The 14,946-nt window shown below is 41.4% G+C and overlaps 1 protein-coding gene across 9 annotated transcripts in view; it reads right to left on the bottom strand.

Annotated features, from left to right (window-relative positions):
- Positions 1–14,946, bottom strand: part of LOC144653620 (kinase D-interacting substrate of 220 kDa B-like) — a 38,884-nt gene that overhangs the window by 4,629 nt on the left and 19,309 nt on the right. For 6 of the 9 annotated variants that reach the window (XM_078513665.1, XM_078513662.1, XM_078513660.1 and 3 more), the window contains 13 exons: positions 14,762–14,860; positions 13,653–13,751; positions 12,176–12,274; positions 11,261–11,359; positions 9,629–9,727; positions 7,367–7,465; positions 6,887–6,985; positions 5,818–5,995; positions 4,896–5,063; positions 2,300–4,275; positions 1,801–1,872; positions 870–1,072; positions 135–199 (listed from right to left, as the gene is read on the bottom strand). In XM_078513665.1, the coding sequence (XP_078369791.1) occupies positions 135–199; positions 870–1,072; positions 1,801–1,872; positions 2,300–4,275; positions 4,896–5,063; positions 5,818–5,995; positions 6,887–6,985; positions 7,367–7,465; positions 9,629–9,727; positions 11,261–11,359; positions 12,176–12,274; positions 13,653–13,751; positions 14,762–14,860 (3,355 nt within the window). Of the gene's footprint in view, positions 1–134; positions 200–869; positions 1,073–1,800; positions 1,873–2,299; positions 4,276–4,895; positions 5,064–5,817; positions 5,996–6,886; positions 6,986–7,366; positions 7,466–7,633; positions 7,762–9,628; positions 9,728–10,049; positions 10,175–11,260; positions 11,360–12,175; positions 12,275–13,652; positions 13,752–14,761; positions 14,861–14,946 lie in introns of those variants that run through there. The other 3 variants (XM_078513669.1, XM_078513667.1, XM_078513668.1) reach the window with 3 other exon arrangements.

Here is a 14,946-nt window from a genome sequence, read left to right as displayed (position 1 = left end):
TTTGGCTTCACAGAGAGTCATCGAAGCAAAACCAAGCACAGGGTGAAATGGGCTCATGCAGATACATACCAACCGACTACCCCTCCGTGCAGATTGAAATAGAGCAAAGGATAGTACGCATGCATGATTCTAACCTGAAGATGTCTTGAGTAGCTGGCAATTCATCTCTCCTGGACTTACACATCTGCTAGTCAAGTGACTGGAAGAGAGACGATTGAGGAGGAGTTCAGATGGAGACACTGGGGACCCGTGTGAGTAGTGACAAATAACACACACGACTGGAATGTTCACAAATGAAGGTGAGACGTACGAGAAAGACAACAAACACAAATGGCCACAGACGGGTGGGACTCAAAGGAGAAGCGCGCACAAGCCTACTCTTTATTGCGCGCCTTTAGGCAGAGCGCTCCTAGGGGTCCGGAAGCATGCAGATAATCCGGAGGTGGTCTAACCCGCAATAGCTGGGGAAAACCCGGTCCCTAATCTCCGGCCCTTACTCCCCCTTCATCAAAAAAAAAAAAAAATTTTAATTTTTACAAACTCTTTCTTTTAACCCCCCCACAAAAAAAAAACAAACCCCTTTTAAAAAAAAAAAAAAGTGTGGCTGACTAGGGTCCTTCAACGACAGCGCTGGTCACTGCATAACTGCGAATGACGCGCATTAATAACATAAATGCTTTACAGGAATGTGTATTGTTCTTACCCTGGCCTAGCTCCCTAACAACACTTTTATTTGGAGAAAGTTGACAAAGAAAGCAATCCGTCACAATAAAGAAAAGGTGCCCAGACAAGTCTGACATTTGTTTTCAAAGTGCAAATCTTGACAAATTAAATAAAAGTGGCACACAAAGGTGTTAACAGTCACATACCAGGCAGTGCATTCCTGAGCAGGATTTCTGGCCGCTAGTACCCATGCGCGGAACAGCTGCCAATCACCAAACGTCATGCCCATGATGTGCCCCAGCTCGGTCAAGTCGCACGTGGCCAGTACTTTGCCATTGATGTTATTTTCTGTTATGACGGTCTGATAAGTGGATATCTGTTTCTGATCTAGGCCCTCCAGCTCCGCAATCTGAGAAGCAAGTGAAAAATAAGCAAGATTGAACGCATTTACAGACCCATTCACGCTGAACAAGTTTTTTGTTACAACTTGGTACCAAACGCGGTACTCATGCTAATTAAAGAAGCAATGTCACAATATTTTAAGATTATTTTTTGATTACTCTTAAATTGAAGGAAACCTCAAAATAATAGTTTTCTAACATGAAAAACAACAAAGGAGTAATAAGACGCCGAAAATAACCAAGAATGGTTTCGACTGACAAAGTTTAACACGGAATACGAATGAAAAACTTTGAAAAACTTTGAAAAATGCCAACTTTTTTAAGATTCATTGTACGTCACGTAGGACTACACAAAACTGACCACTGTCTTTGTCTGATGTTTAATGGCAAAACAATTTCCCACAGTGCCTCTCTCCACCCAGGGCAAGCTGATAATACTTTGGGGGTTGGGGGGGGGTTGGGGGGTACCCTGCAATGTGCGAGCATTCCATCCAAGGACAGTTTTAATTCTTGTAGTCCCTTAATGCTACAGAAACTGAAGTAAGGTATGGTTTGAAGGGCCGATGGATTTCTCTGATACTCACGACGAAACCGTAATAGGCAAAAATTCCGTGTGGTGTTTCAAAGAAATTTACATCGCTTGCAATTGGAGAGTAAGTGTTTTGCATATTTTCTTTTATACGCGTGCCATCATATGAATTTAGCACTCCAACGACAATAGTATACTGTTACCAACCTGTTTACAAACATCCTCGATTGATAGAGAAGGTAAACTCGCTTGTTTGTCAGATCTTGATGTGCCACCAACCTGGATGAAATAAGTGTAATAAGAAGTGTTTCATGATGAACATTATTTCTTTCTGTCTTCAATATTACTTATAGGCAAAAACAATTTACCAAACTAAATAAGTTACTACAGTATGCCATGGCCAAGCTTACCTTAGACCGTCTTTGTATTTATCACATTACTTGACGCTTTCGATTGAACCGTTCATAGCCGGCAGTATGCAGGACGTATGTTACATAGGAACTTAGAGAAATGGCCTAATTCGTCATGAGTCTCCCCCCCTGTATCTCAGTGTATAATTAGAGCGACCGACCGGTGTGCGGAAGGTCGTAAGCTCTACACCCTGCAGGGGACTCGGAATTGTTTCGTTGTCCCTCGCTCGCTCGTAAACGGAATACAGTTAACTGAGTTGTTTGCTAACCTCGGGTTGATAAAGCTAATATCTTACCTGTAGATGTGGGTTTCCTTTTCCTACGCTCCCAGTATCAGATTTATTGCCCGCCATGCTGATCCCTGACTGTAGGCACTCCACCATCTGCCTGCGTAATGACGGATCCAGATGCACGGTGCACGGCAGAAAACGCCGCACGTCCGACGTGCTAAGAAGCGGGTGATGACTCGCCAGGAACGTTTCAAAATACACCGGGTCTCCGTCCACCGCGCAATCCACTTCATTGATCACTGGCATGGCAGACAACGTCGCCTCGTAAAGATCTTTCAGCGACACGTTGTCTTGTAGACGAGTGTTGCTGTCCTCGATAAGAAGAACAAGCCAGGAGGTCTTGTAAGGCCATCCATCCACGATGCTGACCCAGGCAGCCAGCCGCTTCCACGAGTATTCGATACCGCGCGCGCGTAGGAGGCGGCACGTCAAAGAGACGATATTCATCAGGCGCTTTACACCCAGAGGGTTCACAGTCTCGTTGTCAGCCAGTACTTGCGCGAGGTCGGTGGAGATGCGTCGCCGCTCTTCAAGCTCCAGCTCTCGGTCAAGAAGCTTCTGATGATCCAAGCAGCGCTCTTCCTCGTGATCTGGCTCGTACAGCATCGAATGATGCAGCTCCATATCGGGATGAACCCGACTCGGGACACCGCCGTTACAGTTGTGCAAATCTCGGGACAGTCTGTGTGGCTGAGGCACGCAATTATCACCATTTAACTCCAGCATTTCACCGTCCCACTCCAGCTCGTCAACCGCCACGCTCGAACGCTCGATAGGAGCTGGGTTCTCAGACTGCAGTTCGCCTCTTAGATCTTCCAGCAGGGTGACAACCCCTGGCTGAAGTACTCCCGTGTAGTTTGACTTCGGCTCTGGAAGGTAAAATGGAAGCTGCACGATGCTCTTCAAATAATCCGAAGCGCTAATGTGTGACTCGCGCAGAATACTGCTGAAGCTTTGATCGATCGCACGGATTATCACGCGAGGATCCAGCGCCATTAATATAATAAAAGGCGCGTCGGGGTCAGTGAAAAGCAAATTGACCGAGTCAAGAAGCTGCAATACTTTTGACTGCTCAGAGTTATCCAGCCCATCAATCATTATAACTACTCTTGTCTGATGCCGTGTGAATCCATCCACACAGTTTACCAAGTCCGTTAACAGCTCCACTTCCTGTTTAAGGGCGTGTATGAAACCCTCTTCCTTCAACCCCAGCTGCGTTGCAACGACGGATATTCGCTTTTTCTGCGAGAAAACCAACGAGTATAAGATTGAGCATAAGGTGGGTAGGTGAACCAGTACAGCCACGCCGACGATCGAAGCAGAAGCAATTTCTATGCCCGTAATAACAGAACCACCATCCGTCCCGTAAACTTTAAAAAACACGATACCGATTATTCCAAGCGCGAGAATCACGAGAAATACGGTGAACGTCGGCACGCAACAACAGCATCGTTTCCAGCGCGCCTCGGTCATCGACGACTCGTCGAAATCGGAAGGCTGGGAGCGGAACACTCTATATAACCTCGTCACGAAAAATCCGAACTCCTTCTCGACGACGTCACACAGCGTTTCAATCATTCCGACCAATGATGCAGCTTCGCTTCCACTGCAAGTTAGTTTACTAAAGTCCGTGAACAGAAAGCGAACTGGCATATTCGGCTTCGTTGCGCTAGGGCTGGGAGGAATACAAAATACAAGCTGGCATAAGAGTTTTACAGTAGCTACGGCCTTGGTCACATAGCCGCCGATTCCACATGAGGGTTCGCCGCGGTTGTAGCGTCTGTCCGCCAAATAAGCGCACAAAAACAAAAGATAACACGTTAAAAAGATTCCGACGCCGACAGCGACTCCAGCAGCGAGGTTTACTGTCGCCGAGAGTAGAACACCGACCACTGTACAGAAGATCAGCAGAAGAACGAATATGAAGCGAGAAAAGTGAAACATCGGGCGGAGATCTTGATGAGCAAACTCACGCATTTCCTCTGAAACAAAAAAGACAAACGAATTGAAGTAGGTCAAACTTACCCTTCTAACATTACATGAGAACATAACGACTTAAGGGTGCCACGGTATTGGTCGAAAAAAGAAAGAGGAAAACACCACTCACTTCCTCCGAATAAATGATGAATTCGCGCTATAACCAAAACGCGCCACTTTTCCCCCACACGTTAAAATAAGGGGGGGGGGGGAGTTGAAGTCTTAAATACCCCCTCCCTCCCTCCGAATCAACGATGGATCCTCGCAAAAATAAAACGCACCATTTTTACCATCATTGAAATGCGTGGAGTGGGGGATTACCCCCAACGATTCGCCTTTATTCATTTCACGTCTTGCTCAAGAACACATCGTAATACCATGACCTTGGTGGCAACAGAACTTGGCGTCTAACGTACTAAACATTTAGGTATTGAGCCTCAAATTAAGAAAGGGAGGGTGAAAACGATAGAGTTGGAAAAAAAGTACTAACACAATTCACGTCCGTGGTGGAATGAAAATATTACAGAAGAAATGTCCCGAAACACAGAGAAAGATGGAAGGCTAAGTATCAAATGTTGAGATAAAACTTCGTCGGTTACAATGCGTTTCTCGCTAAATTTCATACCTTGCAGCCTTCGCAAGACAAAGGACTTGCCACTACCCCAGCGCGCATACATTCCGACAGTCAGCGGCATGGTGAGCGAAGGCTCACACAGCACGTCCGCGAGGGCACTGGTATACACCTCGTAACCCATCACTTCTTCACTGCACTTCTTTCCAGGAGTAAACAAACCTGTAGGCAACAATATCGCGAACATTTTAAAGTTTTCTAGGTAAGTTTGAAACATTAGTTGTCTTTAGAGATTACCACACAAGATTTTAATGTTAGTCATAAGAATTTTCTGGTACATGCAGACAGTATCCCTTTGTTAATTTAGTAACGCAAACCTAAAATTTGTTGCTCTGTAGGAAAGCATACATATCTTGGCTTTTATTTGTTCAAAGAGTTTTTTTTGGTAGGCTTACTTTCGGATAGCCTGCGAATACAGCCGCCTCTCATCCCCCGCAACGGGCGGTGCCCCGTTCGGGCGCGGGGGGTGTTCGCGGCTAACTTTCGGAAGGAATTTTGCATTTCAAAGACGTCTGAGTTAAAATTTTGAAGGGATGTTGCTTCTAAAAAATTTTAGGTGCACATAAAATACTAAATAAGCTCTAGGAGCCTTTCAATCACTATTAGTCATGTCTTTCGTAAAGGGCTAGATCTAAATATTCGGGGGGGGGGGGGGGATATTATCGAAAGCAAAATCGAAACAAGTTAGTTTACTATGCGAGCAGTCTCCATCGTTTCCTCAGATTCCACGACCGAGCGGAAATTTATAAGTTATTCAAATTAAACTTCATACTTCGTTTTCTTCTCGCGTCATTTTGGAAATGAAGTGACTGCACACCTTGTTTCCATATACTGCGCTAATTTCTTAAAGGTTTAACCCAAGAAGGTATTTCATTGCGTGACTTTACCCACAAAACTAATCCGAGATAAACCTTACCAGTGCCAAAGATTTGAGTCAGCAAACTATGCTTGTGCTGGCGGTCGATGTTGTACGGAGTTTCTCCGGCTTTGTTGGGTCGATAAAGAAGACGAGCGTCCTTTGGGTTCCTTAAAAGAAGCTCGCAAATTCGTCGGTATCTGCCTCGTACAGCTATGTGAACTGCTGTATCTCCTCGCTGTCGAGAAATAAGCCGAAGGTTAGAGTGTCAAGTGCCTTGCAAAAGCGATACGTTTAGGAATTGCTTTGTTTGTTATTCAAAGACGGAATACAGATCAGAGGGTCTGTATGGGGTATGACAGCTAAGAACTGGTCAAATTTGAACTGTCAGTTAAGAAATAACGCGTTTCTCTTTTCACTAATAGCTGAGATCTGCAAAATTTGCTGATACCGTAAAAACCCGCGAGTAAGAACCTAACATTTAAGAACCTGTTAGGCTAAAATTGCAAATTAATTACCATTTTTATAAGAACCGCTTTAGCCTCAAATTTGGAAAGATGTTCTTATTACTAAAATTGATTAAAAATGTTTACTTCTGGGAAATAAGTTTGGACAAAGCATTATTGTGCATGTATAAAATGTCATATTCTAAGTGTTTCATTTTTACACAAACGCTTTTGTGGTACGGTATGCGAATTTTATACAAGGAATAGCCCGAATACCACTGAAAGTTCTTTTAGCATCAATGTAAATTTTCTTCAAAGAATAAGAACCTGTTAAGAACCTGAATAGCCTAAATTTGTGTTAACTCAGTACTATTTATATAAGAACCTGTTTAGGCTAACCTGGAAAAATTAAGTTCTTACTAGCGGGTTTTTTACTGTAGCTGAGAAATTGCCAGAAATGTTAACAGTCAACTGAAATTTCAGCACTCCCATCTAGACCCTCAATACATATTCTTCCTTGCGGAAGTGAAGGTCGCAGAGGTTAAAAGCTTTCTCAACACTCGATCGCGCACTATGTTTTAGTTGCTGCTTAACTGTAAAGAAGGCTTCGAAAGATATTTTCCTCGACTGAAATTCTTCAAGAGACAAACATTTACCGATGAAGCAGTTAAAAGACAACTTACCTTATCTGCTACAGAAACACTAGCGCCCTTGTCAAGCAAAAGAGAGACAATGGCCGTGTGTTTTTTCTGTGTCGCTCTAAGAAGTGGTGTTTCTCCGTCCTGCAATGAAAACATGACACTGCGGTAAGCAACAGATACCGAAAGCGTAGTGATTTTTTTATTTTTTTATCTTTAGGGGCGCTAGGATGACTAGAACAACAGAAATTACTGTAACAATATCTGCTATTTAAACAAAAACACGTGTTACTTTAGCGTAGTTATTTGTTGGGAAAGATAAAATATTGGAAAATAAAGACAAAAAGCGTCTAAATACAACTAGTCTGAAAATAAGTTCTCCAGAAGGAACGTAATGTTTTCGATTTGTAGAGAGAGCACACATACGTTAACGCGAAAAGAAGATTTTTTGAGATAAGTCAAGTAGGTATTAGGTAAACAGAAGGTGGCCATTTTGAATTCCACTGAGGGGCAAAGCTTTCATACCTTGTTCTGAGTTTCTGTGTTTGCTCCAGCATCTAATAGCTCCTTTACAATTAAAACGTGGCCTTTTTCCACTGCGTGAAACAAAGCTGTCTTCCTCTCCTGCGATAAGAGAAATAACTTACAATTTATTTACATGTGGAGGCCAATGAACGAATACAAAAGCATTTCCAACCAAGCATGCACTCGTTATGTAGATGATATCGTAGAAAAATGCTATTTTAAAATGCTTCACGAGCCAACGAAGTCTAAACATTGTTACTTACTTACCATGTCCGAAAACAACAAAGAGCGAACTCCAGAACAGCGAATGAAAGTGTAATTAAGCTATCCTCTAAGCTGGCTTAGTATTTATGTATTAATCGCGACGACTGTAACACGAGTTTCGTACTTCAACATTTAATGCTTTTTCAAAAGCACAAACACGCAAACTATTGTAATATGGGGTATTATCAATGTCTTCAGATCTCCATCACTCAAACGCTGTCAAAACAATTTGCGATTATCAGATATTTGAATTAAAAATCTTGTCTCTTGTTATCAAAACAGGTTTCCATTTCACGACCGCGTCAAAATTTGGAATTGGTATTAGAAAAAAAAAAAAAGGTTTTTAATAAAAACAAGCCTCGCCAATACAGGTATAGATAGCTCGGTTTAGCCGTTTCAACAGTTACACACAGCAAGCGGTGTGTGAACTCTTCAGATAAAACGCAATCTCGCGGGAATCTTGACATCGAGCTAAGCCAAGACATATGCTCGGAAGCGTTTGAACAGATCAGTCAATAGAGAGAGTTGTGGAATTTTTACCGGCTGCAAAATTTACGCATTTTCTAGAAACAAACCACCTACAGTTTATGTCAAAACAAAATTAAAATAGAAAAAACTGACGATGAAATTTAAGAATATTCGCCACCCTTAACGCCTCTTTTTATCACATGATTGATGGGGACGGCGCACTCAAACGGAGTCCTGAAAATCACACAAGATCGACTGACCTTAAAAATTAGTTAGAAACTGACCACAAATTAACAATTTTTTCTTCTTGACAGCAATAATATCTTAATTTGAGAGCAAAACTACTAAGAAGTAATTTTTCTTGCTTCGGTGGAGAACAGATGGGAGTTACAAACTTCACGTTCAATTATTGCTTTGTGAGTGATACGGTCAAAAGTCAATATGCTAACGTCAACAGTCTTTTTAGCCGTCACGACAATTTTACATCATACAGTATATCTTATTCCATAAAATTCTATTTGAAGAAATTTGACTTCACCTTAAGAGCTTGCTTATTAATTTGCTATAAATATATATGTAGATGTAAAATTTGGAATTCTTCAACGCAGTTTTGACGCCACGCTGTCCAACGAAGAGATTATGAGAAGTTAAAACCATTCAACAACCATACATGCCCCAGTTTGATTTGAAAAGTTCTGATTTAAGCGAAAACTGTGCAAAACTGCACTTCTGCTAAACTCCACAAGGCTAAGATAGACTCATTATGGACTGAAGCCCGGAAAAGATCTGTTATAAAAGACTAGAACTTCTTCGCGATCATACTCAAAGAAATTTTACACCGACTGCGGTGATCCACGTTTTAACATACAGGTGAATGTTGAGTCTTGAGGTGTTTTTAACCACTATAACAGACATCCTTTTAAAGTGGTTTTCAACCGAAAAGGAACAGCAAAAACTATTTAGTAAACACTGACAACAAAGATCTGTCGACTATTTACTCAACAGGTGTAAAATCTGTAGCGATGATTTCACGAGAAAAAGACGGCTTTCTGTCCCCGGAAAAACGACTTAAAAATATTTTAAACATTTACACGACACCGCAGACTGACCTTTATAAGTTTTTTCGTCTGAACACGATACTCGAAGGAGTGCGACATCAAACAATCGTCAGCGAAATGGCTGAAAACAACCCGAAATCACAGCAGTTTATCACGAAGTTAGCGGCATTTAACGACAATTACCAGCACGAAACAAGTTTATAGCGAAATCAACCATTAAGCAAACAAATGCTATAGAAATCGCACAATGCTGTTTCCGGAATCTCCAGGTGGTATAGTAGTGAAATGTTTTACTACACAAACGTCGTTTTCTGTTTCTTCAATTTTCTTGCAAAGCACAGTTACAAGAAAGAAAATCCGCATAAACTGCAAGCCTTGACGCGACTCCATTGCAGCAAAGAATTTGAAGGAGAAAGCGACAGCAATTATTAGGGTAACTTGACGTTAAAATGTTCCAGTTTGAAGAACTTACAGAATCTGCAGCCTCAACATCTGCATATTTGCTTAGTAATGTTCGCACTACTTCTAAATGTCCGTCCCTGGCTGCTGAAATAAGCACCGTCTCGCCTTCCTGTGAACGAAACAAGAGCATACATGATCTAACTGACGAAAAAGCAAAATGCTTTACATGCTTTCAGATGCATTTACCATGTGGAGCTTTCCCGGTTCCAGTTGAATTCATATCTCAGTTATTTGAATTCAATCAATTAAAAGAATTCATTCATTTCCTTAAATGCGAACTTTAAAATTCAATTAGAACAACTAAAAGGTCGAATTTTTCTGTTCTTACAAAGAAGCACGTACGCTCATTATAACAGTATACAGACCAACTATTCCAAGTATCTCACATGGCGAAAAATGCTTGAAAGATGAAATGCGTTGAAAATACTTACCATTAGCTAAGAAATAAACCTGAAATTTTGTATTTTCACGCCAAAAATCGTACCTAAATTACTTAAAACGTCAACAGAAAGCCACAGAATTAAAACAATTCATGTCAGATGGCCGAAAGTTGCGTCGCGACGTAACCAAATGTCATTTGTGATCATTATCAGTAAAGCTCTGCATTACCTCTGCAAAATTCAGCACCTGTCGTTTGATCGAAACCTTTTCCCTTCAATTATGCGCTTTAAAAACTGTGCACTCCCTTAAATTTAAATTTGCAAACGCGAACAGATACCAGCGATTTTCGTAGCAGACATATCTCATCTCACCGCAGTGACCTGTAAATTTAGATACATTGTTCCGGTTCAAAAACCTCTCGGACAATCGAAACATCAGGTGAACATATGACACGCGATAAAATCGACTTGATGTTTGCTACAACAATAAATAACAAAAACAAAACAAAAACAAAAACATAATAACAACAGATTGAGGGTTCACGTCATGTCGTATAAGATGCAAACGAGAAACAAGTGAAGTTTGAATGAATGAGAACAGGGACTGAATCGAACCGGCATTGGCCTCCCACAAAGAGAATGAAAAGAAAAAAATTTCAGTGCCCTTTTGGGAGATAACAAGGCTATGTTGCTGGGTAACGACCTATCCAAGGCGACAAAATCAACCGCGTGTGATCCTCGCGCGGTGCGGACCCTTCGTTCGCGATCGCTTTTCTCGACGATCTATTGTACTTTCTGAATTAAATTTACGCGCGTTTTAAATTCGCGAAATAGACTCACTGAAATCAACGAAAGCCTCGTCAAAATGTTAGGTTAGGTAAGGAGGCAGTAAAGTAAAAAGTAAAGGCCTTTTTGTTGAATCACAATTTCAGGCGGACGGAACATAATGATAACAACAACATGCAGCGGTTAGGAGGATTGCTCTTTCCCTGGAATGGGAGGCTAGTCCATCTCTTGGACCCCCCTCCCCCCCTTCCCCCACCAGCATTTTGTCATGTTCTCCTGGGTGGAGAGAGGCACTGTGGAAGTTAAGTCTCTTGATCAAGAAAAGAACACAATGACCCGAGCCACGGCTCAAACCCGGACCGCTTGTTCCCGAGTCCAGCGCGCAAACCATTAGGTCACCACGCCTCTCCCACAAGATAAGGCGAATTATCAATAAACCGCAAAAGAGAAGCACTACAGCTGAGAAAGCAACTTACCTTATCCGGTAAGTTAAAGTAAGCTCCTCTCGCTAGAAGCCGTTGTACAATTTCTTCATGACCGTGTTTGGCAGACCAAGCTAGAGCGGAATTCCCTTCCTACGTATTAACAAGTTATCATACTATTAGCTTAAACCTCGTTCAAATAGTTATCCAATTTTTTCTGAGTTAATTAATTGATATTTATCTTAAACTGGGAAATAGTTGATTCCAAGATCTCTTGCAAAATTGGATTCGACTTCGCTTAATCAAATTTGGCATCTGTAATTTTCTTTCATCTTATTAATTCCGAAATTGGTTTGATTCCTGGGACTAGTCGCAGGGGCCAATAGTTCCACAAATCGGTCAATTTGAACTCTTGTCTACTTTGCGCAACATGTTGCCGCAACTTTCAGCACGGGAGGTGATACTCGCAACAACACATCACAACTTGCAATGCAAAAACGTTGCGATCGGACAAGTTGAAAGAAAATGTTGCTCGTAATACAGTGGAACCCCGATATAACGATATGCCAAGGGGGCAGTAAAATTATATCGTTATATCGAGGAATCGTTATATCGGGGTTACGTCCCATACATTTTACTATTGCCGGGACATAACATATTCATCGTTATATCGGGAATATCGTTATATCGAAGATCGTTATATCCGGGGTTCCACTGTACTGGGCCTTAAACCACACAAAGAAAACAATAATAAGCGGATGGTATTTTCATTTTAGGATAGAAAGAACGAAATAAGCAACTAAATTGAGGGATGAGGAAATTCTAGTGGCTGTGCCCTTTTTTTATTGTAAATTTTTTCTTCTTGCTTGTATTTATTTATTGTAACTCTTCGGGGCACAAATAAAAGATTGTTGTTGTTGTTGTTGTTGTTGTTGCTATCGGTTATGGAATTATTGAACAATGTTCTACCTGATCTGTGGCGTTGATGTGCGGGTCTTTATCCAAAAGACACTCCACCACCTCTGTGTAGCCACCTTTGGCCGCCATTATCAAGGGAGTCCAGCCTCGCTAAAATATCGCAACAAAACCCATTAGAACAGCTTTCTTACGTCTGTCGTGAATTTAAAATGAAACGAGGCACAGAATAAGATTGTCAGAGATAAGACTTGCTCTGCTAAGAAATTTCTAACTTCACTATGGTCAATACGAGGTACTTTTTTTTTGTAAAATTACGAATACTAACGGAAATATCCAATTTTGAACATTTACGTGTATTTTATTTTTAATTAAGATGAACTAAATACTTCCATCGATTGTCTTTCGCTCAATAGACCATTTCAAGGTTACCGACGCCATTTTGCCGGGGGTGCAAAACTACTGGGGCGAGCGCAAAAGTTACAGTAAATGTATGGAAAAAAAATCGGGAGTTTGATGCTCAATAATTTGAGAAAATATTGACATTCTGCAATTTCTATGAATTACAAAGTAAGGATACCTAGCAAAAGATTTTGACAATTAAATTTGAAGGGTTCCGGATCACTGGGCAGCGAGGAATCGTATATTTAGTTTTTCATAGAAACGCTTCTAAATTTTCCCGAAAATGGCGGCTCGATTTTACAGACAAATGTATGGAAAATCAAAATCTTAATTTGCGGCTTTCTTTATGAGACTTAATTTCTCAAATTTGATCGGTAAACTCTCTCAACTGGTATCTTTAGTTTGTGATCAATAGAAATTGCAGAATGTCGACATTCAGTCAAATGTTTGAGCATCAAACTCCCGACTTTTTCTTTACATTCACTGTAAACTTTGCGCTCGCCCCAGTAGTTTTGCACCTCCTGCAAAATGGCGTCGGTAACCTTGAAATGGTCTATAGTTTTGTTTAACTTTTAAAAATGGGCGCTATTGATTATACAACCATTCGAGCATGCAAAGGAGGTCTGGGCTATGTGCAGTGAGCCAGTCGAAAGGCGAGGCGAAACTATATGTCTTTCATCTGATTTGATCAAAACCCGGATTGGTTAGACCAGGCGGAACAGTTTAGTAAGCAAAATATAGAGGTCAAATAACCCAACACTAACGCAACTGTCCAATTTTGCTAGCCAGAGCAACAAAGTAGTCATCATGCGTGACATCATCAGTAGAGCGGTTTTCACTTGAGTGTCGAAAGTAAATTGCGTTTGCTTTGGTTTTGCATTACTACGCTTAGGTGATTGGTTTAAAATTCTCGCGCCACTTTCTTAGCCAATCAGAAGTAAAACCAAAACCAATCATGACGCGCTCGCGCACGTTTTCCCGCGCTTCGTGCCGGCTACGTGTATTTGCTTCGAGTTTTGATTGGCTGACTGGTCGGTCTGTGTCTTTTTTGATTGGCCAGAGGAATTAGTTTGGTTTTGGTTTAACTACACTCAATTGAAAACTGCTCTAATAATAACAGTTCACTTACACTGCTTGCGGTATCGACGTTAGCGTTTTTATCAAGAAGACTTTTACAAGTTCCTAAATGGCCTTTCCTGCAGGCCCATACAAGGGCAGTCGTTCCATACTAAAACAAAGACAAAACGTTAATTTGTTAGAGCAGTTTTCCATCGGATATGGAATAACAACTTCATATACAACTCCACCCAAACGTAAAGGCAAGGGGATCCAACAGCTACAACCTCTGGTAAAAATCTGCCACCAGATGGTATTAACGAGCGGCCGACTTAAGGTGGGGTTCTACCTGAATTTGAATGAAATTTTAAGAGGCTTAAAGAAGGGATTGAAAGAAGAAAAAAATTCAGGGTGACTGTCTGGTGTCCGTCTACTAATTTTTAACTTTAAATTCTAATTTTAAAAACATATTAAATCTTCAATATATCTTATTTCTTTAACTTTTATTAATCCTGTGAGAAAAACTAGGCTTCTCCCAAATATCCCCCAAAATCACCCAAATATTTACAAAACACCGCAAAACATAGATATACCGTAAAATTCCGGTTATAAGCCCTGGGCTTATACAACTTCTTAAGGGGTTTTGGGTGGGCTTATAAGCGGAGGGGCTTATATCCGGGAGGGCTTATAAGGGGAATAAAAAAAACGTTTCGAAACGAGCCAAAGGAGTGTTGATCAAAATACGTTTTTAAGTTAAAAACACATAAAAAAGCCACATTTAGCCCTGTTCAGTACTGTAATCTGGAAGAGGGGGGCTTATATCCGGGGGGCTTATAATCGGATGTATTTTTTTGTTTCCAGGTAGATGGGCCTATAACCGGGAGGGCTTATAAGCGGGGGGGGGGCTTATAACCGGAATTTTACGGTATGCAATGAGAGAAGGGTTTTTATATTCCCTGAAACGCGAACCGGGATATTTCCGTTAAACTCATGTTAAGCGGTGAAAAAACAGCCTTCAGGTAAATCTCCCGCCTTAAGGCAAAGAATTCGGCAATTTTGGGCGCAACGATCAGATTTCAGTGTTCTATTAAAATAAGCAAAAAGTACTTCGAGAAATTCATGTACTATTCCAAGCGTGATGAACACACGAGAATCGCCCTCGCACTCACGCGCGTCGTGTACCTTGTCAGCGGCGTCGGGGTTTGCTCCAGCTTCTAGTAAATGATTAACCACTTCAGAGTGTCCTCGGCCTGATGCCCAAATAAGGGCAGTCATACCATGCTGTGGAAAAACAACAGTTCATTCATGATCACGTGATCGAACGATCAAATCTTGCAGCGAATCACATGCACGCGGACTCCTTTCAA

This window comes from Oculina patagonica, chromosome 5, assembly GCF_052425735.1.
Source record: "Oculina patagonica isolate OP01 chromosome 5, crgOcupat, whole genome shotgun sequence".
Lineage (NCBI taxonomy): Eukaryota > Metazoa > Cnidaria > Anthozoa > Scleractinia > Oculinidae > Oculina > Oculina patagonica.
Note: the sequence above shows the minus strand (reverse complement) of the source record. Positions and strands in the feature narration are given on the sequence as shown.